Source organism: Oncorhynchus nerka, linkage group LG24 (assembly GCF_034236695.1).
Source record: "Oncorhynchus nerka isolate Pitt River linkage group LG24, Oner_Uvic_2.0, whole genome shotgun sequence".
NCBI lineage: Eukaryota > Metazoa > Chordata > Actinopteri > Salmoniformes > Salmonidae > Oncorhynchus > Oncorhynchus nerka.
In genome coordinates this window covers 73,822,429-73,849,671 of record NC_088419.1, presented here as the reverse complement: position 1 = coordinate 73,849,671, position 27,243 = coordinate 73,822,429, and the positions used below count along the sequence as shown (strand labels likewise).

The 27,243-nt window shown below is 42.1% G+C and overlaps 1 protein-coding gene across 1 annotated transcript in view; it reads left to right on the top strand.

The window, feature by feature from the left end:
- The window catches only part of LOC115108569 (transforming growth factor beta receptor type 3-like), a 149,842-nt gene extending 126,216 nt beyond the window's left edge, over positions 1–23,626 (top strand). Inside the window, exons 14-17 of the mRNA XM_029633071.2 lie at positions 1,974–2,103; positions 10,124–10,174; positions 10,411–10,518; positions 16,786–23,626. Of these exons, the coding sequence (XP_029488931.1) occupies positions 1,974–2,103; positions 10,124–10,174; positions 10,411–10,518; positions 16,786–16,907 (411 nt within the window). The 3' untranslated portion in view covers positions 16,908–23,626. The remainder of the gene's footprint in view (positions 1–1,973; positions 2,104–10,123; positions 10,175–10,410; positions 10,519–16,785) is intronic.
- The last annotated feature ends 3,617 nt before the right edge of the window (positions 23,627–27,243 follow it).

Below are 27,243 nucleotides of genomic sequence, written 5' to 3'. Positions count from 1 at the left end.
ACACAACCAAATGTGGAACAAGTCAAGGGCTATGAATACTTTCTGAAGGCACTGTAGCTAGGTGTATCCTACTTGACCACCAGGACTCCACATTTCCCTCTCTCATGCTGAATAGCCTGAAGCCACAGAGCACTTCTCGCAGGTTCTATTTCGCTACGTGGGAGCATTGCAAATTGTAGGTCGTGATTTTTGATCTGGTTACATGTACATTGAACAACACAGCAGCTTTTCAGCATGTTTTTTTTCTTTCTACATAACAAAAAATCTATGATGAAGTTGGCTCCTTTACAATTGGGAAACATGTTTTCCCCAATTTGTGGGCATGATGTAAATATCAACTCAGAGTAAACTGCGAGGAGCATAAGCCATTGACAAATGACCTGATACATTTTTTGGATAGATAATGTTGAATAGGGGTGGGTGGACAAATAAGAGGTGCAGTATGAAGAGTTGTAGATGTCGGCCCAGGGATTGAACCCTGGTCTTTCACGGAGCATGTGTAGTCCAGAGCCTGGCTGTGCCACTGCTAGACCAAACTCCTGCATTGCCAGTGGTACATACTGTAGCATCTACCTCTTTCAAAGCCCTACATGCAGTAACCCAGACTTAACTGGCATGACCTGAATCTGTGGTCTATGCAATGATTCATACATTTCATGGTCGTTTGAAGAGCACTCGGCGTAAGTTAGGTAGTGTTTACTGTGTGACTGGGCAGTCCAGCCATTCAGAAGGTCTGTGCTCCAGTTTGCAGACTTGGCACGAGCTAGGCCTGCTGCACCATCAGTCAGTCTCAATCCATTCTGAACCAGAGCAAGAAGCATACATCTACTTCAGGTTTCCTAAGAAACCATCTGTAGAACCAAAACAAGCCAACAACTCAAGTGTCATTTTCACTTTCCCCTCTCCTCACCGTACCAAAATCCCACTCTCTCTCTCTTGCCTTTAGCCCCCCCCCTCTCTTTCTCTCTCTCTCTCTTTCTCGCTCTCTCTCTCTCCCTCTGTCTCTCCCTCTCTCTTGCACGCATTCTCTCTTGCATTTAGTCCTGTCTCTCTCAATTCAATTAAATTTGCTTCAATTTAAGGGGCTTTGTTGGCATGGTAAACATATGTTAACATTGCCAAAGCAAGTGAAATAGACAATAAACAAAAGTGAAATAAACAATAAAAATGTACAGTAAACATTACACTCACAAAGGTTCCAAAATGATAAATATTATGTCTTTATACAGTGTTGTATTGATGTGCAAATAGTTAAAGTACAAAAGAGAACATGAATAAACATAAATATAGGTTGTATTTACAATGGTGTTTGTTCTTCACTGTTCTCTCTCTCACGCTTTCTCTCTCTGTATCTCTCTCTCCTTTTTTCACTCCCCTCTTTTTCTCTCGTTCTCTCTCTCACTCTCCCTCCATCTCTGCTAAGTCATTCCACTTTCATAACCTTTTCCAAGCAGTTCTTTCTGCTCAGTGCTCACCCAGCCGCCCTCTATTTGGGTCTCAGAGGGTATTTTAGGTTAAAATGTCCTGTCAGAGTCAGGCTGGAGCTCTAAGCTGACTCACGCCAGAGCAGCGCTGCAGCTGATTATTTACATTATGGTTAGGATAGGGATCAGGGGAAGGAACATGAGTTTTGACTAGGTATGATTTCTTGGAAAATGATATGTGTGGTCAAAGATCAAAAGGCATGCTTGGTCTTGGGTAAAGGTGTAGAGATTTGATTATTGATTGGTCTTATGTCATATGAATGAAAAGCATGGAACAGTCTCGTGGTTGATAAGCAAATCATACGAAAAACGGTTTATTTGAATAGGAAACTCCATGTGTTATGTAACATATGAAATTAATGAAATTCATAAAATATGAATGAAAGTAATATACTGTATGAAATGTTTTCACATGGTGTATGAATACCAAGGCTGAATTATCTTGGATCTCTCAGTGGTCTCATTGTGATTGTGTTTCTCTCCATGCAGTGTATCCAACCGGACGAGGCTTGTACGTCTGTCAACGGAGAGATCATCCTAGCCATGATGATGAACACCAGGACTTCTACCAAGACCCTAGTGGTGGTAGATGAACATGACACAGAGGAGGAGGAACCTGGTGAGTGGACTAATGCTAACCTACTGTACAGTCCTCATATCCAATGTAATCTCTATGATGAGCCAGCTTATCCAAAATATATGAGGAGGATGGCATGTAAGAACTACTTCAAAGTACTCGTTCCATCTTTCCCTCCTTCCCTTCTTCCCTCCCTATACATCAGAGACAGTCTAATGTTACTGTAGTCTCGCGAGACGTACTGGACATCTTGTGCTGGCTGGCTAACATTTATATGAATGTCTGTGGAGAGAGACTAGTCTAACTGAGACATCCTGTATGCGCAGCCTGCTTAACTAAGACACATGTAAAGAGCCATAACTGTTTTGAGGTCATTGGAGAAGGACAGGAAGACAGAGAGAGTAAATCAGAGAACAGTCTGGGTGGCAGAAAGGACGTCCCAGGGAAAATCAACCTCAGTTCTGCAGAAAGAGAGGAGACACATTGCAGAGCGCATCCCTCCATCCCCCTGCATCCCTGCATCTGGAGTTTATTAGCTTGTGGTGGGAGTCTGTGTGTGTGTGTGTGTGTGTGTGTGTGTGTGTGTGTGTGTGTGTGTGTGTGTGTGTGTGTGTGTGTGTGTGTGTGTGTGTATGTATGTATGTATGTATGTATGTATGTATGTGTGTGTGTGTGTGTGTGTGTGTGTGTGTGTGTGTGTGTGTGTGTGTGTGTGTGTGTGTGTGTGTGTGTGTGTGTGTGTGTGTGTGTGTGTGTGTGCGTGTGAGAGAGAGAGAGAGAGAGAGAGAGAGAGAGTTGATTGGAGCAGTCGAGCATAGCTGGGGTATGGGTGGCTTGCTGCTGGCGCTGAGGCCCCAGATGAGGCCCCAGCCATGTTCTATCACAGTTCTACCAAGCAGTACTGTGCGAAAGGAGTGGAAAAAGACGAGTCATCCACATCCATCCAGCAGAGAGCTCCAGTTGTTTTCACTTAGAACCTTCTTTGTGGCCTCCCCTTCCCGGTAAAGAAAGGAGGGAGAAGTGGTCTTCTCGCTAGGTTTGAATATCCAGAGCTTGAGGCCCCCTCATCACTGCATTAGCAAATCACTTATTCACTCAGTCAGTCAGTCAGTTGTTCTCTTCTCTGGGGCTCAGAGGGCTGGGACTGTGTGCGTATGAGTGTGTGTGATCAGAGAGTGGGTGGGGCAGACTGGAGAGGCCCCAGGACCACAGAGGCCCGGGGGTGTCCTACATCTCATTATACTCATTATGATCTAAATGGACCTGTTTTCACATTCTAATCAGCATCCCCCTATGGGGTGAATACATCAACAAGTGGACTGTTGTCGGTGGGTGTGATGAGTAAACCCCTATTGACCCACAAAGTGCATCCCAAATGGCACCATATTCCCTATGGGCCATGGTAAAGGTAGTGCACTATAAAGGGAATAGGCTGAAATTTAGGACGCAGGACTTGTCTTTCATGTCAAATCAATTCAAATCAAATTTTATTTGTCACATACACATGGTTAGCAAATGTTAATGCGAGTGTAGCGAAATGCTTGTGCTTCTAGTTCCGACAATGCAGTAATAACCAACAAGTAATCTAACTAACAATTCCTAAACTACTGTCTTATACACAGTGTAAGGGGATAAAGAATATGTACATAAGGATATATGAATGAGTGATGGTACAGAGCAGCATAGGCAAGATACAGTAGATGGTATTGAGTGCAGTATATACATATGAGATGAGTATGTAAACAAAGTGGCATAGTTAAAGTGGCTAGTGATACATGTATTACATAAGGATGCAGTCGATGATATAGAGTGCAGTATATACGTATGCATATGAGATGAATAATGTAGGGTAAGTAACATTATATAAGGTAGCATTGTTTAAAGTGGCTAGTGATATATTTACATCATTTCCCATCAATTCCCATTATTAAAGTGGCTGGAGTTGAGTCAGTGTCAGTGTGTTGGCAGCAGCCACTCAATGTTAGTGGTGGCTGTTTAACAGTCTGATGGCCTTGAGATAGAAGCTGTTTTCAGTCTCTCGGTCCCAGCTTTGATGCACCTGTACTGACCTCGCCTTCTGGATGATAGCGGGGTGAACAGGCAGTGGCTCGGGTGGTTGATGTCCTTGATGATCTTTATGGCCTTCCTGTAACATCGGGTGGTGTAGGTGTCCTGGAGGGCAGGTAGTTTGCCCCCGGTGATGCGTTGTGCAGACCTCACTACCCTCTGGAGAGCCTTACGGTTGAGGGCGGAGCAGTTGCCGTAACAGGCGGTGATACAGCCCGCCAGGATGCTCTCGATTGTGCATCTGTAGAAGTTTGTGAGTGCTTTTGGTGACAAGCCAAATTTCTTCAGCCTCCTGAGGTTGAAGAGGCGCTGCTGCGCCTTCTTCACGATGCTGTCTGTGTGAGTGGACCAATTCAGTTTGTCTGTGATGCGTATGCCGAGGAACTTAAAACTTGCTACCCTCTCCACTACTGTTCCATCGATGTGGATAGGGGGGTGTTCCCTCTGCTGTTTCTTGAAGTCCACAATCATCTCCTTAGTTTTGTTGACGTTGAGTGTGAGGTTATTTTCCTGACACCACACTCCGAGGGCCCTCACCTCCTCCCTGTAGGCCGTCTCGTCGTTGTTGGTAATCAAGCCTACCACTGTTGTGTCATCCGCAAACTTGATGATTGAGTTGGAGGCGTGCGTGGCCACGCAGTCGTGGGTGAACAGGGAGTACAGGAGAGGGCTCAGAACGCACCCTTGTGGGGCCCCAGTGTTGAGGATCAGCGGGGAGGAGATGTTGTTGCCTACCCTTACCACCTGGGTGCGGCCCGTCAGGAAGTCCAGTACCCAGTTGCACAGGGCGGGGTCGAGACCCAGGGTCTCGAGCTTGATGACGAGCTTGGAGGGTACTATGGTGTTGAATGCCGAGCTGTAGTCGATGAACAGCATTCTCACATAGGTATTCCTCTTATCCAGATGGGTTAGGGCAGTGTGCAGTGTGGTTGAGATTGCATCGTCTGTGGACCTATTTGGGCGGTAAGCAAATTGGAGTGGGTCTAGGGTGTCAGGTAGGGTGGAGGTGATATGGTCCTTGACTAGTCTCTCAAAGCCCTTCATGATGACGGAAGTGAGTGCTACGGGGCGGTAGTCGTTTAGCTCAGTTACCTTAGCTTTCTTGGGAACAGGAACAATGGTGGCCCTCTTGAAGCATGTGGGAACAGCAGACTGGTATAGGGATTGATTGAATATGTCCGTAAACACACCGGCCAGCTGGTCTGCGCATGCTCTGAGGGCGCAGCTGGGGATGCCGTCTGGGCCTGCAGCCTTGCGAGGGTTAACACGTTTAAATGTCATTACTCACCTCGGCTGCAGTGAAGGAGAGACCGCATGTTTTCGTTGCAGGCCGTGTCAGTGGCACTGTATTGTCCTCAAAGCGGGCAAAAAAGTTATTTAGTCTGCCTGGGAGCAAGACATCCTGGCCCGTGACTGGGCTGGATTTCTTCCTGTAGTCCGTGATTGACTGTAGACCCTGCCACATGCCTCTTGTGTCTGAGCCGTTGAATTGAGATTCTACTTTGTCTCTGTACTGACGCTTAGCTTGTTTGATAGCCTTGCGGAGGGAATAGCTGCACTGTTTGTATTCGGTCATGTTACCAGACACCTTGCCCTGATTAAAAGCAGTGGTTCGCGCTTTAAGTTTCACGCGAATGCTGCCACCAATCCACGGTTTCTGGTTAGGGAATGTTTTAATCGTTGCTATGGGAACGACATCTTCAACGCACGTTCTAATGAACTCGCACACCGAATCAGCGTATTCATCAATGTTGTTATCTGACGCAATACGAAACATATCCCAGTCCACGTGATGGAAGCAGTCTTGGAGTGTGGAGTCAGCTTGGTCGGACCAGCGTTGGACAGACCTCAGCGTGGGAGCATCTTGTTTTAGTTTCTGTCTGTAGGCAGGGATCAACAAAATGGAGTCGTGGTCAGCTTTTCCGAAAGGGGGGCGGGGCAGGGCCTTATATGCGTCGCGGAAGTTAGAGTAACAATGATCCAAGGTTTTTCCACCCCTGGTTGCGCAATCGATATGCTGATAAAATTTAGGGAGTCTTGTTTTCAGATTAGCCTTGTTAAAATCCCCAGCTACAATGAATGCAGCCTCCGGATAAATGGTTTCCTGTTTGCAAAGAGTTAAATAAAGTTTGTTCAGAGCCATCGATGTGTCTGCTTGGGGGGGGATATATACGGCTGTGATTATAATCGAAGAGAATTCTCTTGGTAGATAATGCGGTCTACATTTGATTGTGAGGAATTCTAAATCAGGTGAACAGAACGATTTGAGTTCCTGTATGTTTCTTTCATCACACCATGTCTCGTTAGCCATAAGGCATACGCCCCCGCCACTCTTCTTACCAGAAAGGTGTTTGTTTCTGTCGGCGCGATGCGTGGAGAAACCCGTTGGCTGCACCGCTTCGGATAGCGTCTCTCCAGTGAGCCATGTTTCCGTGAAGCACAGAACGTTACAGTCTTTGATGTCCCTCTGGAATGCTACCCTTGCTCGGATTTCATCAACCTTGTTGTCAAGAGACTGGACATTGGCAAGAAGAATGCTAGGGAGTGGTGCACGGTGTGTCCGTCTCCGGAGTCTGACCAGAAGACCGCCTCGTTTCCCTCTTTTTCGGAGTCGTTTTTTTGGGTCGCTGCATGCGATCCATTCCGTTGTCCTGTTTGTAAGGCAGAACACAGGATCCGCGTCGCGAAAAACATATTCTTGGTCGTACTGATGGTGAGTTGACGCTGATCTTATATTCAGTAGTTCTTCTCGACTGTATGTAATGAAACCTAAGATGACCTGGGGTACTAATGTAAGAAATAACACGTAAAAAAACAAAAAACTGCATAGTTTCCTAGGAACGCGAAGCGAGGCGGCCATCTCTGTCGGCGCCGGAGCCTCAGCCTCTAATCATACTGTATTAATCACTAAGTGCTGGCATTGTGCCCAGAGTAAATGAAGCATGGCAAACAGTAGTGGGGACCTGAGGAGTGTTTACTAGACTTGATTTGGCCTATGTTGACAAAGGAGCACCATGCTGCTGCAGGGCCTAAACATTGGGTACAGACTCAGGCTACATCAGAATTGGCACCCTATTCCCTATATAGTGCACTACTTTTGACCAGAGCCCTAAGGGAATAGGGTGCCACTTGATTTGACTGTGAGCACCACTCCTCTGCGGGTCTGAATATTAGGCTCAGACTGAGATATTGTAATCAAGGGATACATCTTTCATTGATGATGTTTGGAAATAAAGAACCTCAACAACCTCAGCTGCTTTTAGCTATTGGTGATCAGAGACCCATAAGGATGGAGTAATCACCCAAGTGGGCTCTGAGTATGCAGTATATGCCAAACCTAGCCTACTGTAACCAAGCCAACCTTGGCAGTGGGCAGGGGGGTGTTGTGTTCCTGCCAATACCAGTACTTATGCCAGGCAGGGCTGTGGATTTGTTTCCCGTGGCAAAGGGATATTAAGTAAGCACATAAAGCCTAATGAAAAAAATACAGCTGGGCTCAGATACCATGCTTTTAATACAAAGGCATCTCTTATGCTGAGATGGCAAAGACAACAAGCAGTATTTTCAAGCAACCTGAGTCCTGTACTGGACAGTATCCAATGAGTTCAGCTTGATCTCCAAATCAAAGAGGGACGTTTATAGGCAGTTTGTTGCACGGAAAAACATAACAGCCTCAAAGCTCAGCCATCAAAGTTAGATATACTGCCTCACAGCATAAATACATTGTCACCCTTTTTACTGAACTGTGAGCTGTAAGGAAAGCTAACAGAAGGGACAGTAGTAATGTTGAGTACTGGCGAGAACGTTGAGCTATCAAAAGAAGTCTACACACTTGAATCAGATGCAGGTTCAGTGCTAAGCTTCAGATGCGAATTATAATGTGCTAAGCTTTCAGTCAACAACCAACTTCGTCAGAGCACCGCCATTTTGAACCCCCTGTTGCATATCTCCCTATGCTTTTCTTTTGAAGTGGACTTGTTTACAGTAAAGTAATGATACAACACAACATTTTCTGACTGAATTCCTGTTATGTGACTGACTGCCTGTAAATTGTGCAACCAAGTCAACTGGCATATGGTTTATTTGAGTAGGCCTGAGTAGGCCTCAAATGTCAAGGATCTCATATGGACTCCATTACTCATTTCTGCACACTTTGGGGATTTGGATTAAAGGTCAAGGGTCAGATGTTAAGAGAAACAAGGCACCATGCCACTAAAGGACTGTTCTTCTGTTCTATTATGTGAACAGCAAACGCTGGGCAAACAAATGACGTTGACTCTATTGAGGTGCTATCGGTTCAGGGTCGACTGTGTCTAGAGCATACGGAGATGAGAATGTCGCCTTGCCTTTAGTTTCCTCTTTCTCTCTCTCTCTTTCTCTCTCTTTCTTCTCTCTCTCTCCCTCTCTCTCTCTCTCTCTCTCTCTCTCTCTTCTCTCTCTCTCTCTCTCTCTCTCTCTCTCTCTCTCTCTCTCTCTCTCTCTCCCTCTCTCTCTTTCTCTCTCCCTTTCTCTCACACACTTAGCACTGCTGAGATCTTTGTGGAATCTTAATAAGTATGAAGAACAAAGCTTTGCTTCTTACATGGAGAATGGTTGAACCTTAGGGTCTCTTTCATACTATTGGCAGATGTGCTAGTAGGAAAGTTGGTCTGGGGGAAAGACCCAGGGATAACTGACTCAACCATCTTTGTTAGAGCACATGGGCAGGCGAGGCTAGTTGGGAACAGGGCAGGGACCCTTACACAGAACCTCAGAGCTGTGACCCAACCTCAGCCGGCCAAAAACCCCAACTGCAACCCAGAGGTGGAACTTCCCAATCATAGTCTGACCAGGCTTGGAAAGATCTTCTGCTACAGTCTTTTCATACGACTGTACTGTACAACTACAATTGTACTGTACAACTATAACTGTACAACTACAACTGTACCGTACAACTACAACTGTACTGTACAACTACAATTGTACTGTAAAACAAATGTCCAAATTGTGCTATTTTTGTTGGCCTCAACTTGTCTTCGGCTCCTCTATCCTCTCCTCTGACCTGGAAGTCGTTGGGCATCTCTGATTGTTGACGGGTCAGCTTTTCATTTCCTTCATTACGAGCCAAAGATAAGATAATGGTGGAACAAACTCCCTCACGACGCCAGGACAGCGGAGTCAATCACCACCTTCCGGAGACACCTGAAACCCCACCTCTTTAAGGAATACCTAGGATAGGATAAAGTAATCCTTCTCACCCCCCTTAAAAGATTTAGATGCACTATTGTAAAGTGGCTGTTCCACTGGATGTCATAAGGTGAAAGCACCAATTTGTAAGTCGCTCTGGATAAGAGCGTCTGCTAAATGACTTAAATGTAAATGTAAATAAGACTGGAGAGGTGGAGCAGTGGGAGGGATGACAGGAGGGTGGGATGAAGGGGGAATGGAGGGGAAGGATTGAGAGATGGAGCAGGACAGTCACTGAGTGTTTTGGAGGGGAGGGATGAAGGGAGGGGGGTCCCATGTGAAATCCAACTATACTCTGATGGTTCTATCATCGTCCGTCTTGATGGAATGAAAAAAGGTGTTCTTTCCCGGAATAGTTTGGACCCGGAACTAACCTGCTCTTGAGTTCGCCTCTACACAACAAGCACCATTGTAGGGTTTGTTTAGAAGTAATTTGTTTTTTATTTTAAAGCTGTCCAGATGACCTCAAATGAAGGAATAAGCAGAAATGTTAGGAGTCAACAAGTTCATCTCTGCACTCTGTTCCCTTTGTAGTGCACTACTTTTACCCAGGGCACATAGGGGACCATTGTCAAGACCTGGTTATCCCACAGTAGTTAGGTTCATTAGGTTGCTCAGCTTTGATTTATAAGTGCTGTCATTTTATGTCACAGCAAGTGTTCTTGACCCTTAAACACATAGTTGTGATGTGGTGTTTTCATGTATCTACAAATGTAATGTTGTTCAATTGTTGTTCTATGTTAATACCACTCTGTGTTTTATGTTTCAGTTCATCCCACCCTCACGGCCTCACAAGACCCTGTTGACCCCCTAGGGGAAAGTAAGTCAGTCATTGACTCGGACATTCTTAACCAATGGTTTTTATATCTCAGGATCTTAGGCCACTTTGACATAATACTTGATGTCCAGATTGAGTTATGTCATTTGCATATAACTTGTTTTCATGCTGTCACTACCAGAGAAAAATACATGCTGTCGCTACCTCACGTTCAGACCAAGGTGAAGTAATGTTGTCAAGTCATTGAATAACAATCTACCCTGTTCTCTCTCTCTCAGACATCTTGTATGTGTTGGACACTCCAACCGTGGTTGGGATCGCCTTCGCTGCATTTGTGATCGGTGCCCTGTTGACCGGAGCCCTGTGGTTCATCTACTCTCATACAGGTACATCTCTGACCTGTCCCTTTACCTGAGAAACAGGAAAGTCCCATACAGTTACATCCCCACTTGTATACTACTTAGAATGTATGCTCAATGCATTTCTTCATTCCAAGTGGTATGATAGTATGGACATTGGAACATTCATTAGTGGCATGCTTGTTTGGAACGTAGACGCTCATTGGAACTTAAACATCTGGGTACTGTCCCTTTATCTGCTGCTGCATATGAGGTCCTACCTGTTTGGCCTCATGTAAGACTGAAGGTTTCATCTTGATGGTAACCTCTCTGCACTGATAAGTGATTCTAAAGAATGTCTTAACTACACAATGCCAGAATGCTGTTTTATAATCAGAAAACATCCTATCGCTGACAGAGGCGAGAAAAGTTTGGGGTCACTTAGAAATGTCCTTGTTTTATAAAGAAAAGCACATTTTTTGTCCATTAAAATAACATCAAATTGATCAGAAATATAATGTAGACATTGTTAATGTAGTTGGAAACAGACAAAAAAAAATTATGGAATATCTACATAGGTGTTCAGAGACCAATTATCAGCAACCATCAGTTCGGTGTTTCAATGGCACGTTGTGTTAGCTAATCCAAGTCTATCATTTTAAAAGGCTAATTGATCATTAGAAAACCCTTTTGCAATTATGTTAGCACAGCTGGAAACTGTTCTGATTAAAGAAGCAATAAAACTGGCCTTTAGACTAGTTGAGTATCTGGAGCATCAGCATTTGTTGGTTCGATTACAGGCTCAAAATGTCCAGAAAAAGTATTTTTTTCTGAAACTCGTCCTTCTATTTTTGTTCTGAGAAATGAAGGCTATTCCATGCAAGAAATTTCCAAGAAACTGAAGATCTCGTACAATACTGTGTCCTACTCCCTTCGCAGAACAGTGCAAACCTGGTCTAACCAGAATAGAAAGAGGAGTGGGAGGCCGCGGTGCACTACTGAGCAAGAGGACAAGTACATTAGAGTGTCTAGTTTGAAAAACAGGCGCCTCACAAGTCCTCAACTGGCAGCTTCATTTAATAGTACCCACAAAACACCAGTCTCAACGTCAACAGTGAAGAGGAGACTCCAGGATGCTGGCCTTCTAGGCAGAGTTGCAAAGAAAAAGCCATATCTCAGACTGGCCAATAAAAATAAAAGATTAAGATGGGAAAAAGAACAGACACTGGACAGAGGAATTCTGCCTTTGATGGACTGTCGTTTCTCTTTGCTTATTTGAGCTGTTCTTGCCATAATATGGACTTGGTCTTTTACCCAATAGGGCTATCTTCTGTATACCACCCTTACCTTGTCACAACACAACTGATTGGCTCAAACGCACTAAAAAGGAAATCAATTCCACAAATGAACTTAACAAGGCACACCTGTTAATTGAAATGCATTCCACGAGACTACCTCCTGAAGCTGGTTGAGAGAATGACAAGAGTGTGCAAAGCTGTCATCAATGAAAAGGGTGGCTACTTTGAAGAATTTCAAATATAAAACTAATTTTGATTGGTTTAACACTTTTTTGGTTACAACAATTTTGATGTTTTCACTATTATTCTACAATGTAGAAAATAATTTTTAAAATAAAGAAAATACCTGGAATGAGTAGGTGTGTCCATACTTTTGACTGGTAAGGCATGTCAAAATGTGTATAATTGCAGGAAATTAGCTGTGAAACTGCAATCACCAAAAAGGTTCTGTAAAGTTAACGTAGTTGTTTTAACTTTTGTTAATAACATACATTTTCTGCTAACAGATCCCTCTGTACAGATTAAATTATAGTTTTTAATTGCGGTGCTGAGTTAATGGGAGTTAATGTGTAGCGGCTAATTGTATAGCTAATAGGCTATGTTTTAGTAGATCAACTGAGGTGAATGAACCTACAGCAGCCAATGTGATAATGGCTAAGGTAATTTTGCTTGTTTATTCTGTTATCCAAATAGCATTTTAGAGTTTTTACATTTTATAGAAATGCAGTAAATGAGCTTTAACTTTCTTTACATTTATTGGATTCCCCAACCCGACTAAAACACAGACCCTGGCTACAGCCCTGGCAATAACATATTGACTCCTCTACTGTAAATATATCCTGTTTGTCAGCTTAAGCGGCTCTTCTCTTTCCTGCCTTTGAATGGGTCTCGGGTCCTGCGGGTTGTTGTATTCTCAGACACAATGGCCTCAGCTCGGACATAGAGAGGGGGCTGGCTGGAATTCCCCCTGTCCATTTTGTGGGGCACTTGCCGTTTGGCTCACAGGAAGAGAGACACAATCTGTCCATTAGATGCCATGTCAAGACTTTCCACACCAGCATCCCCAGGCTGGTGACCCCTGACCTTTGGGAGGAAGCGTGGAGGTCACTGATGTCTAGAGAGGACCTCTAACAGCACATACTGAAGAACAGAACAGGCCTGTCTGTGTTCTGCCTGGCTGCTATGCTGTTGAGTTGACCCCCTGTCATCGATCCTTCATGTGTCCTCAGAGAAAACCATGAAATCCTTCATAAACAAGATCAGGGTGTTCTAAGCGTGATCATTGCCCTAAGGTTTGGAGGACCACAGCACAGATAGCACCAAAGGCCTGTCTGTGTTCTGCCTGTTTTGCCACTGGCCGTCTTATCTGGTTACTACACTGTTGGCCCCCCTCTTCATCGATCTGATGTGTTTTCAGTGAAACACTGTGAAATCTTTCATTTACAGCATGAGGGGGTTCTAATAAAGTTGATCTAATCTAGGTAATGTAATTACTAAAATGTGTGTCACATAACTTAGAAGCAGAAGGGCGTCAAATTTCAACCTCACTGAAATGCGGAAATCTCTGAAAGTGCAGCAAACTCCACTAATGTGCATTTCAGTTAACCAGTCCAAATACATCATTTTACTTTTATCTTTATCCCTCTGTTTATACTGGCACCCCTTTAAAACGTCCTTTTATGAGTTTCCTAGAGAGACCCGCCATTATAAACACAATCCTTTATATTCCCCTATGGCCCAAAATATTGTTGAGGTCAAGAGTTGAACTTCTTTAGGGAAACAGGTGTAAAGAATGTAGTTATGAAAAGATTAGGAGAGTTAAGCCCTTTTAGAAGTTGTGATAAAAAACACTGCAGGAATGTGGTTCTAATATTGATGTTATAGCTAGTGGTTCCTCTGTTGGAGCATAATAGCCCGAGAGGCCTAGGCTTGTGTCCCAAATAGCTCCCTATTCCCTATATAGTGCACTACTTTTGATGAGGGCTCCCGAGTGGTGCAGTGGTCTAAGGCACTGCATCTCAGTGCAAAAGGATTCACTGCAGTTCCTGGTTTGATACCAGGCTGCATCACTTCCGGCCATGATTGGGAGTCCCATAGTGCGGCGCCCAGTGTCGTCCGGGTTTGGCCGGTGTAGGCCATCATTGTAAATAAGAATTTGTCTTAACTGACTTGCCTAGTTAAATCAAATAAAATATATATTTTTTAAATGAGGCCCATAGGGCTCTGGTCAAAAGCAGTGCACTAAATAGGGAGTAGGGTATTATTTGGGATGCATCCCTATTCTATTCTGATGTAGTCTTGGAAACTATTGACTTGTAACACCAACATATCCCTACATGGAAACATAGGCAAGAATACCCCAAGAATTTATATTTTCTCAAAACAACTTAAAATATCCAGAGCTGAATAATTTTAAAACCAGTGAATGATGAAACATGTACCCTCACGTATTCCCTCAGGAGGCGAAGGCCAATGTTAGAGGTTTGTTCACATTAAAAGCCAAAACCATACTTACCCCACACTCATCTACACTCACTCACTCACAAAACAAGACCATAAAGTTTGCTCCTTGGTCTGTGTGGTCTTGGCCAAATCCTAAAAAGAAACTCCAAGATGACTGAAGCATCCATCTGATGGCTCAAAACTGAACCATTCAACAGACTAGACATGAGTACACATTCTAATCAGGTACCAGTGTGCAATATGGTTTCCCCTATCAGGCTCTGCAGATAGGACAGCTAGCTCATTCTTTGATATTCCCCATGACTGGTATAGAAGGTCACAATTAAAACCGGTAGGGTACTCTGAAGTATTATTTATCATTACCTTGTGTTTGCAGCCACAGGGAAGTGACATTTATTTAATAAAAATAAAATATATTTGAATGTAACCGGAAACAGATATCAGGAAGTTATTTAATAAAGCTAGGTCTTCAGTCCAGGAATGTATCCTATGTATACAGGACGTGATAAATACTATCCCTAGTATCCCTCTATTTTACAATATGCCACATTATGAATGTGGTCTGCGTCCAGAATGGCACACAATTTCCTATATAGTGCACTACTTTTGACCAGAGCTCTATGGGCCCTGGTGAAAAGTAATGCACTAAATATGGAATATGGTGCTATTTTGGGACACAGCTTTGGAGGAAGGATGCTGTTATGGAAGATTGGCTGTGATCTCGCTGCCTGCATTGTGATAGCTCACACCAGGGGTTAAAGGGGGTTGCCACTGGAGACAAGGAGTGGGAGTTACCTGGGAGCCGGAACAGGGTCAATACACTGTTGCTTCACTTCAATGACATGTGATGTCACCATTCGCAAAGTTTCTCATTCAGGCCAGATGGTTTACAACAACATTCAATTCAATTATATAGCCCATTTGTGTCTGGCCGGCCAGACCTAGCTATCTGGCAGGCCTGGCCTACAGTACCTATCTGGCCTGCAGGCCTGACCTACAGCACCTATCTGGCCGTCAGGCCTGACCTACAGTACCTATCTGGCCAGTTTTCCAGATCTATCATGAGATTTATAGATTTGTTTGGTCAAACTTGCTGACAGTATGGTGGAAAGCCAAGTATGCTTTTAGGGGCGAATTCTAACTTCTATTTACGTCAAAATTTCACTTGGTCTCCCATAGATTTCAATGCATGACTAAATTCAATTTAGAATTTTGCCCCTTAGATTCCTACCAGGAGGTAAACTGACTTTGTTATTGAAGTTTTTTTTAGAGATAGAGAATGGACACAAAGGAGAGTTAAAGTGAGCTGGGGCCTTTTGTGTTTGACAACCCATGCAGTGTTCTGTGAGTATATGGACTGTGTTTAGCTTGAGCTCTTTGACAGTGCTGCTCTGGCAAACATTAGAGCAGAGAGAGAGACGAGGGGCCTGAAAGAGGGAACCAGAAGGGGTGTGGGCCCAGAGCTGCGCAACACACACACAAAAGTAAATGACACTAATACACAAACACAGAACCACTCCAGAAACCAACAGAGATCAATATGGTAGGCATCATATGCGTCCCAAATGGCACCGTATTCCCTATATAGTGTACGGCTTTTCACCAAAGCCTGTAGGGCTCTGGTCAAAAGTAGTGCAGTATAAAGGAAATATGGTGCCATTTGGGACACAATCACAGACCCCATTTTTCCAGTCTCTCTCTACGTATATTCCTCTATGGTCCTCACTCAGCTATGCAGGAGCTCAGATTGCCAACAAACAACATATGGAGTGCATTTTGATACCAGAAGCACAGTGTGCCAGATATGTAAAACAAACACAGGGATTTTTTCAGATGCCTTCAGTTCTCTGTCAGACAAGCTTTCCAAACAAATTGAAGCATTTTTATTTGCCTCCTAACTTTCTGTCTCCAGCTCTGGAGCCCAGGAATCTACAAAATGGAATGCTCATTTAAACACAGAACAATAAACAAGTCAGTGGTTTGAGGTCCAAGCAAAAGGCCTCTGCCTTTAAAGCTATGCGAATTGCTTGCAGATAACAGAAAGTGAAGAGTTGGATTGAGAAACCTCAGTTCAGGTCTTTCCATTTGAGACACTGTGCTTGATCAGGTGTTTTGATTGGCTGACTCAAAGGAGTTGAGTCCTTGTGTGTTAAGCGACTGTCACATTCACTTAACAAATGGCAGTGAAGTGGTGGTCACCACATGGGACAAGCAGCAGCACTTGGAGAACTGACGATTTTAATTCATACATCAGTCTGTTACCAGTTGAGCCATTGGCCTCTAGATAATAAGGCCAAGGCAGTGGTGCAAAAGCGTATCTAAAATCATATTATTGTGTTGTATTTCATCAAACCTTATCTCTCTGTCTTTTTCATTCTCTCCCCTCCCTCGCTCTCTCCCCCTCCCTCACTCACTTCTGTATTTTTTCTTCTCGCCCCCTCCTGCATGTCTCTCCCCCTCTCTCTGTCTGTCTTTCTCTCTCCCTCCCCCTTTCTCCCCCACCCCTCTCCTTCTCTCTCACTTCCCTCCCTCTCCCCCTCACCTCCCTATCCAGGTGATACAGCTGGGCAACAGCAGCCCCTGAAGCCCCAACCCCCACCCTCAGAGAACAGCAGTGCGGCCCACAGTATTGGCAGCACACAAAGCACGCCCTGTTCAAGCAGCAGTACAGCATAGCCCAGAGGCCAGGCAAAGGCCATTGGACTGGAGCCCGACGGGGAGCACCCTACCCCCCTGCAGGGCTACAGGAAGGGCTACACGGGTCACAGGGAACTGGGTTTGTTGACACTTGTTTCCCCTCTGGATGAAAGGAATTATTTTGGGTTGCTTTGTGAAAACAAAGAAGAAGGATGATTTACTAAAGAAGAAAATAAGAATAAAAGGATTTTAAAAAAGGATAAAAAAAAAGGATTTACTAAAAGACAATACGACCCGTTAATGTCCCTGGTTAATTCAATTTATTTCAACACAAGTCATTAAGGCTGTGTGACAGAACTGCTGTACTACAAGGATTGGTCTGAGAGCGAAACAGTACTAGGGTTGTTCCACCAATTCAGTGCCTTTTGAGAAGTGTAACCTGGTCCAAAAATAGTTGATTTCACCTAATTTTAACATTCTGTCATAAAGAGCACATGTTCAACATCATAAAACATACATTTTCTAATCTCAAGAGGTTAAATTAAAAAAATTACTATAGTAAATGCCAAATAAAGTAACAGGATTTGACGTACCAGGGTTGACAATTTCATCTTAATCAGGCAAAAATTCCCTTCCTTGACAGGGGGAATGGAAGTTTGTTGTGTGCAACAGGGAGTGACAATTGAATGCAAAATATTTAAATTGTCAAAACATTTCTAGACTCTCTATCTATCGGTAACACGATTGAAGTGTTATGCTCGACCCGCTTAGTTTTCCACCACAAAACACCAAAAATATCCTAAAAGAGTAGAACCAGCTCACCTGCTTTTCACTTATTTTACTTATTGGATGTTCAATGTTTCTTTTGAAAAAAATATTTTAAAAGGAATAGTTTTACCCCATTACTACGAGAGTTGAGTTCACGTAACAGGGTTGACCATAAAATGAGGGACAGACGTACTGTACCAGTCAAAAGTTTGGACACACCTACTCATTCAAGGGTTTTTCTTTATTTTTTTACTATTTTCTACATTGTAGAATATTAGTGAATACATCAAAACTATGAAATAACACTCATGGAATCATGCAGTAATCAAAAAAGTGTTAAACAAATAAAAATGTATTTTATATTTGAGATTCTTCAAAGTAGCCACTCTTTACCTTGATGGCGGTTTTGCAGTTTTTGGCATTCTCTCAACCAGCTTCAATTAACAGGTGTGCCTTGTTAAAAGTTCATTTGTGGAATTTCTTTCCTTCTTAATGTGTTTGAGCCAATCAGATGTGTTGTGACAAGGTACAGAAGATAGCCCTATTTGGTAAAAGACCAAGTCCATATTATGGCAAGAACAGTTCAGAAAAGCAAAGAGAAACAGCAGTCTATCATTACTTTAAGACATAAAGGTCAGTCAATGCAGAAAATCTCAAGAACTTTGAAAGTTCCTTCAATCGCAGTTGCAAAAACCATCAAGCGCTATGATGAAACTGGCTCTCACGAGGACCACCACAGGAAAGGAAGACCCAGAGTTACCTCTGCTGCAGAGGATTAGTTCATTAGAGTTACCAGCCTCAGAAATTTCAGCCCAAATAAATGCTTCACAGAGATCAAGTAACAGACACATCTCAACATCAACTGTTCAGAGGAGACTGAGTGAATTAGGCATTCATGGTCAAATTGCTACAAAGAAACCACTACTAAAGGATACCAATAATAATAAGATACTTTCTTGGGCCAAGAAACTCAAGCAATGGACTGGTGGAAATTGGGATGAGTCCCATTTTTTAAATTTTTGGTCCCAATCGCTGTGTCTTTGTGAGACGCAGAGTAGGTGAACGGATGATCTCCACTTGTGTAGTTCCCACCGTGAAGCATGGAGGAGGAGGTGTGATGGTGTGAGGGTGCTTTACTGGTGACACTGTCAGTGATTTATTTAGAATTGAAGGCACACTTAACCAGCATGACTACCACAGCATTCTGCAGCGATACTCCATTCCATCTGGTTTGCGCTTAGTGGGACTATCATTTGTTTTTCAACAGGACACTGACCCAACACACCTCCAGGCTGTGTGAGGGCTAATTGACCAAGAAAGAGATTGATGGAGTGCTGCATGAGATGACCTGGCCTCCACAATCATACGACCTCAACCCAATTGAGATGGTTTGGGATGAGTTGGACCAAAGTGTTTAACACTTTTTTGGTTACAACATGATTCCATATGTGTTATTTCTGAGTTTTGATGTCTTCACTATTTTTCTACAATGTAGAAATTAGTAAAAATAAAGAAAAACCATTGAATGAGTAGGTGTGTCCAAACTTTTGACTGGTACTGTATATGAATCCTTAATCACCTGAAATATATAATAATCTATAGAAATGTGTTTATCAAAGCAATAAAATAACTAGGGCTTTACAATGATGGTGAAAACTTAGAGAAATGTTGGGGTTAAGTGGGTTAAAATCTTCCTAGAAGTGACACAGAGTTGACGGAGGGACATGTCAAAATGCTAATCTTTATTTATTTTAGTTGTTTTATTCAAACTAAAAAGCTGATTTATTGAATTCTGCATGTGGTCTATATTAAAGGGCAGTGCATTAAATATAACAGGCTTTTAAAATTCTATATTGGTGTACAATTTCTACTTAAAATATCAAAGGGACACAAATGGCACTCATTTCGTAGAACGACCCTCTAATACCCAGAACGGCAACAAGGCCTCACATCTATAGAGCACTAGAACTCTATCTACGGGCAAAAAATAACTGTTAGTGAAATACCAGCCTTTTTATTTATTTTTATATAAATGCAGATTTTTTTCGGCAACCACATCAGATAATTTTCTTTGGACCTTAAATGGCCTAGTTTAGGCTGTAAACAAGCTAGTGTACACCAATAGCAATGGGAGACAGTAAAGCTGCCTGTCTGCAAACAACATCTGTGAGTGTTAGCAGGACTAGTGAAATGAACAACATGACTGTCAACAGAACTGCCTGTTACTTCCTATCCACATTATATGTACACTGAACAAAAATATGAACGCAACATGCAACAATTTCAAAGATTTTACTGAGTTACAGTTCATTTAAGGAAATCAGTCGATTGAAATAAATGCATTAGGCAGTAGTAGTCTATGGATTTCACATGACTGGGAAAACAGATACCTTAAAAAATATATCACAAAACCAGTCAGTATCTGGTGAGACCACCATTTGCAGTGCGACGCATCTCCTCGCATAGAGTTTATCAGGCTGTTGATTGTGGCCTGTGAAATGTTGTCCCACTCCTGTGCTGTGCGAAGTTGCTGGATATGGGCAGGAACTGAAACACGCGGTCGTACAAGTTGATCCAGAGCATCCCAAACATGTTCAGTGGGTGACATGTCTGGTGAATATGCAGGTCATGGAAGAACTGGGACATTTTCAGCTTCCAGGATTTTTTGTACAGATCCTTGCGACGTGGGGCCGTGCATCATCATGCTGCAACATGAGGTGATGGGGACGGATAGATCGCACGACAGTGGGCCTCAGAATCTCATCACGCAATCTCTGTGCATTCAAATTGCCATCGATAAAATGCAATTGTGTTTGTTGTCCGTAACTTATGCCTGCCCATACCATAACCTCACCACTACCATGGAGCACTCTGTTCACAGCGTTGACGTCAGCAAACCGCTTGCCCACACGACGCCATACATGCTGTCTGCCATCTGCTCGGTACAATTGAAACCGGGAATAATCCGTGAAGAGCACATGCCTCCAGCATGCCAGTGGCCATTGAAGGTGAGCATTTGCCCACTGATGTCAGTTACGACGCCGAAGTGCAGTCAGGTCAAGACCCTGGTGAGGATGATGAGCACGCAAATGAGCTTACCTCAGACAGCTTCTGACAGTTTGTGCCAAAATTCTTTGGTTGTGCAAATCCACAGTTTCATCAGCTGTCCGAGTGGCTGGTCTCAGACAATCCCGCAGGTGAAGAAGTCTGATGTGGAGGTCATGGGTTGGCGTGGTTACATGTGGTCTGCGGCTGTGAGGCCGGTTGGGCTTATTGCCAAATTCTCTAACGAGCTGGTTTATGGTAGAGAAATGAACATTAAATGATCTGGCAACGGCTCTGGTGGACATTCATACAGTGAGCATGCCAATTGCACGCTCCCTTAAAACTTGACACATCTGTGGCATTGTGTTGTGTGATAAAACTGCCCATTTTAGAGTGGCCTTTTATTGCCCCCAGCACAAGGTGCACCTATGTAACGATCATGCTGTTTAATCAGCTTCTTGATATACCACACCTGTCAGGTGGATGGATTATCTTGGCAAAGGAGAAATGCTCACTAACAGGTAAACAATATGCAAAAAATTTTGAGAAATAAACTTTTTGTGCGCATGGACATTTCTGGGATCTTTTATTTCAGTTCATGAAACATTGGACCTTCACTTTACATGTTGCATTTATATTTTTGTTCAGTATAGAGATGCTACCTCCTATCCTCATGCTATTTACAGTAGATAGGAGATGGTCAAATCAACCAGTTGAATCGGAGAGCAAAACCAGACAGTAAAGCATCCCATCATGTGCTATTAATCACTTGGAATGTGAAGTGACTTAATAACAAGCAGAGGTGTAAATAGATAGATAGCTAGATGCCAAGACAAATGTGAAAGACAAAAGTAATGTGAACAATCACTTGGTGATAACCCTGTTTGTAAGCCAGCTAGTTTTGCATGCTATCGGTTATAGTAGGACTTTGGCAACTCATCCGTCTAAACGTACTGTTGTTACAAAATTGTTAATTAAGTATCAATGGTGTTTTTGTTGATATTGAGTGATGTATGCTTTGTAATATTTTTGTAATAATTAGTCTCACGTTTGATTGGTGTTACACAGCTTGGCATTAGGCATTATGGGTTCTCTTGTACTATATACAAATAGTATTGTAAAGCTATGTATATTTTTGTGAATATTGTAAATAATCTAAAATGTTATAAGGCGAAAGTCAAAATATAATGTGCAAGGTTGGTGCTTTAGAAGCATTCTAAATATCATGTTGTTAAATAAGACATTGTTAAGTGGCTACGTTTGGCCAGTATTCCCAAATATATTATAATGTTTGTATCCACTGTGAGGTAACTAAAATGCTACATGCTGCAGTGTTGGATCATAAATATACAGTATTGTTAAAAGTGAACTTGGGGCACAGTAATTGGGCATTACATTTAAAACACAAAACAATGTGTCTTTCTATCTGGGTCTGACACCACTAGAGCTTCAGCTGTTTGTATTCTGATTGTACATAATAATATTGTACACAATTTCATACCAAAATGTGTATCTTTTGTGAACCTGATAAGGTTGAGATTGTGTTATGAAAATATAAGCCAAAATAGTCATTGGCTTATTATGGCTTATTATCAGTAGATCTGACCCAAATGATGAAGTTTCAAATGTATTTTCTATATGTAATAAATATATCGCCAATCTTACTCACCAGAGGTCTTGCATCAAAATGAAATAGTTAAAGGCCCAGTGCAGTCAAAAACATGATTGTCCTGTGTTTTATATATATTTCCACACTATGAGTTTGGAACAATACTGTGAAATTATGAAAATTATGATAATGCCCTTTTAGTGTAAGAACTGTTTGAAAAGACCACCTGAAATTTCAGCCTGTTTTGTTGGGATGGAGTTTTGTCCTGCCTGGTGACATCACCAGGCAGTAAATGAGTTAATAGACCAAAAAGAAAGAGTTCCAAACCTCTCAGCCAATAACAGCTCGTTTTCAGTTTTCCCCTCTCAACTCAGACCACTTCCAGACAGTCAAAATTATTGTTAGAGAAATTGCTCTTTGCTAAGAAGCTATTTTTGTTTCTTTTTGGCCATTTTACGTTAAGACAATCACAGTAAGGTACTTAACTGTTACCCAGAAATGATTGGATATTGAGACAAAAGCAGCTGCATTGGACCTTAAACATTGCCATATACTGGCTCCATCCTGGAATCTTAATGGTGTACTTGTTCTGACAAACATTCTACTACGATTATTTGTGATCTCAAGTAAAACATTTATTGTTTCTCTCTGTGTATATAGACATATGGGCACTTAGATGTATATAATGCATGTTAGCAATGAGTACATTCATTGTGAGGGACAAACAACTGTGTTGAGTTGTATTGTGTTGCTTCAGTTGTAATATCATGTGCCATGCAAAGCTAATGCAAAGCCAAAAGAGTCTCACCGTCATAGAATCCATGAATGTTCTTTGGTGTGTCTTTACTTTTTGTGTTTGGGGGGTTTGAATAGAAGTACATGTTTTTTTAATAGGAGAAAGGGGATGTTTTTTGGAAGGAAAATATGTTTGGAAGAGAAATAGAAAACCCAATACACTAGGCAAATTGGCATTAGACCCTACTTATGTATAATGTATTTTAAGTGTTGCTTGCTGCAGATCCCGATAGAGAAGGTATGTTATCTCAAAGCTTTGAGTCTTAGTTGTATGTTAACATGTATATATGTCTCCACAGAGGTAAACAGAGTATAAATATATAGTTGTGTATAAAAAATATATATATTTTAAAGTATTTACCTAGAGCCAATCTATTGTTGACTCTTTGAGTACTGTGAATTTTTTGTTTTGTGTCCTTTCTATTTTGTTTGTAATTATGCATATATTACTTTATGTATTTCTGTTTCTATAAATGATGTAAAAATATTAGCAATTTTCTTCATATGTGATGTTTTAATTAAAGAAAAATCTCTCACTTAGTGTTGAAGTTGGTTCAATTGACTACCTTAAAATGATACCGTTTTTATTGAATTTTTCCTATGTAAACATAGAGACAATTATATATTATATATATATTGCATACCCATATCTTAAAAAGAAATACAATTGTGACATTATTGATAACATACAGTGACTTCGGAAAGTATTCAGACCTCTTGACTTTTTCCACATTTTGTTATTTTAGAAACTTATTCTAAAATGGACTAAATATTTTTTCCCCCTCATCAATCTACACACCACAATACCCCATAATGACAAAGCAAAAACATTTATAAATAAATAATTTAAATATCACATTTACATAAGTATTCAGACACTTTACTCAGTACTTTATTGAAGCACCTTTGGCAGTGATTACAGCCTTGAATCTTCTTGGGTATGATGCTACAAGCTTGGTACACCTGTATTTTGGGAGTTTCCCATTATTCTCTGCAGATCCTCTCAAAATGGGGAGCGTTGCTGCACAGCTATTTCCAGGTCTCTCCAGAGATTTTCGATTGGGTTCAAGTCCGGGCTCTGGCTGGGCCACAGAGACTTGTCCCAAAGCCACTCCTGCATTGTCTGGCTGTTTGGTTAGGGTCATTGTCCTGTTGCCCCAGTCCGAGGTCCTGAGCGCTCTGTAGCAGGTTTTCATCAAGGATCTCTCTGTACTTTGCTCCATTCATCTTTCCCTCAATCCTGACTAGTCTCCCAGTCCCTGCCGCTGAAAAACATCCCCACAGCATGATGATGCCACCACCATGGTGCCAGGTTTCCTCCAGACGTGACCTTTGGCATTCAGGCTAAAATAGTTCAATCTTGGTTACATCAGACCATAGAATTTTGTTTCTCATGGTCTGAGTCCTTTAGTGCCTTTTGGCAAACTCCCAGCGGGCTGCCATGTGCCTTTTACTGAGGAGTGGCTTCCATCTGGCCACTCTACATTAAAGTCCTGATTGGTGGAGGGCTGCAGAGATGGTTGTCCTTCTTGAAGTTTCTCCCATCTCCACAGATAAACTCTGGTGCTCTGTCAAAGTGACCATCGGGTTCTTGGTCACCTCCCTGACCAAGGCCCTTCTCCCCCGATTGCTCAGTTTGGCTGGTCGGCCAGCTCTAGGAAGGGCCTTGATGGTTCCAAACTTCTTCCATTTAAGATTGATGGAGGCCACTGTTTTCTTGGGGACCTTCAATGCTGCAGAAATGTTTTGGGACCCTTACCCAGATTTCTGCCTTGACACAATCCTCTCTTGGAGCTCTACGGACAATTCCTTCGACCTCATGGCGCTCAGGACCACAGGTGGACTCCAATCAAGATGTAGACAAGTTGTAGAAACATCTCAACCATGATCAATGTAAACAGGACGCACCTGAGCTCAATTTCGAGTTTCATAGCAAAGGGTCTGAATAATTATGTAGATAAGGTATTTCTGTTTTTTTTATTTTATTGATTTGCAAGAAAATAAACGTTTTGCTTTGTCAATATGGGGTATTGTGTGTAGATTGATGGGGAAATGTTTTTATTTAATCCATTTTACAATAAGGCTGTAACATATCAAAATGTGAAAAGGGGGAAGGGGTCTGAATACTATACGAAAGCACTGTAAGTAAGCAAGACTGAATTGTTATAAACACAATGGAATGGTAGTACAACATAGTACTTCATTGTATTTTACATGAATCAAAAGAAAGGTTTTTCTGTATTGTCTGTTCCTCTCACATTTTCAGATGTCATATTACAGTTTTAGTTGTATTCATACTCTCTGAACACTGTTCTTATTCCATGTCTTGTTCTGTGATGGTGCCAGACAAATGTTTCCTTTTTTGTTTGAGCTATATCGTGAGTTTTCTCTGAAAGGTTGCTTTCTCTAGTGCAATGGTTCCCAAACTTTTTATACCCGTTCAAACATTCAACTTCCAGTTAGGTACCCCCTCTAGCACCAGGGTCAGCGCACTCTCAAATGTTATTTTTTGCCATCATTGTAAGTCTGCCACACACACACTGTATGATACATTTATTAAACATAAGAATGAATGTGAGTTTTTGTCACAACCCGGCTCGTGGGAAGTGACAAAGAGTTCTTATAGGTCCAGGGCATAAATAATGATATAATAATAATCAATATGTATGCTTTTTATTTAGCCATTTTACATATAAAACCTTATTTGTTCATCAAAAATTGTGAATAACTCACCACAGGTTAATGAGAAGGGTGTGCTTGAAAGGATGTACATAACTCTGCAATGTTGGGTTTTATTGGGGAGAGTCTCAGTCTTAAATCATTTTCCACACACAGTCTGTGCCTGTATTTAGTTGTCATGCTAGGGAGGGCTGAGAATCCACTCTCACATAGGTACGTGGTTGCAAAGGTTATCAGTGTCTTAACAGCGCGATATGCCAAGGCAAGAAACTCTGAGCACAGCCCAATCCAGAAATCTGGTTTCTTCTGATTAAATTCCATTTTCACAGAACCGCTTGTTGCAATTACGATGAGGCTCTTGTACAGATATCGGTAAGTGGACTGGAGGCAGGGCATGAAAAGAATAACAAATCAAGTTGTTTGTGTCGTGCGTTTCGGGAAAGTACCTGCATAGTTGCGCACCCAGCTCACTCAGGTGCTTTGCTATATCACATTTGACATTGTCCATAAGCTTGAGTTTAAAAAATCACACGATGATGGAAAGACCTGTGTGTTGTCCTTGTTAATGCAGACAGAAAAGCGCTCCAACTTCTTAACCTCTTGAACCTCTGGGGGCAGTATTTCATTTTTGGATGAAAAACGTTCCCGTTTTAAACAAGATATTTTGTCACGAAAAGATGCTCGACTATGCATATAATTGACAGCTTTGGAAAGAAAACACTCTGACGTTTCCAAAACTGCAAAGATATTGTCTGTGAGTGCCACAGAACTAATGGCGAAACCAAGATGAAACTTCAAACAGGAAGTGAGCCAGATTTTTGAGGCGCTATGTTCCAATGTCTCCTTATATGGCTGTGAATGCGCCAGGAACGAGCCTACCATTTCTGTCGTTTCCCCAAGGTGTCTGCAGCATTGTGACGTATTTGTAGGCATATCATTGGAAGATTGACCGTAAGAGACTACATTTACCAGGTGTCCGCCTGGTGTCCTCCGTCGAAATTGGTGCGTAATCTCCAGCTGCATGTATTTTTCCATGTGATTCAGAGGAGAAACCAAACTGCCACGAATGACTTATCATCGAATAGATATGTGAAAAACACCTTGAGGATTGATTCTAAACAACGTTTGCCATGTTTCTGTTGATATTATGGAGTTAATTTGGAAAAAAAGTTCTGCGTTTTGATGACTGAATTTCAGTTTTTTTTTCTTAGCCAAACGTGATGAACAAAACGGAGCGATTTCTCCTACACAAATAATCTTTTGGGAAAAACTGAACATTTGCTATCTAACTGAGAGTCTCCTCATTGAAAACATCCGAACTTCTTCAAAGGTAAATTATTTTATTTGAATGCTTTTCTTGTTTTTGTGAAAATGTTGCCTACTGAATGCTAGGATTAATGCTATGCTAGCTATCAATACTCTTACACAAATGCTTGTTTTGCTATGGTTGAAAAGCATATTTTGAAAATCTGAGATGAC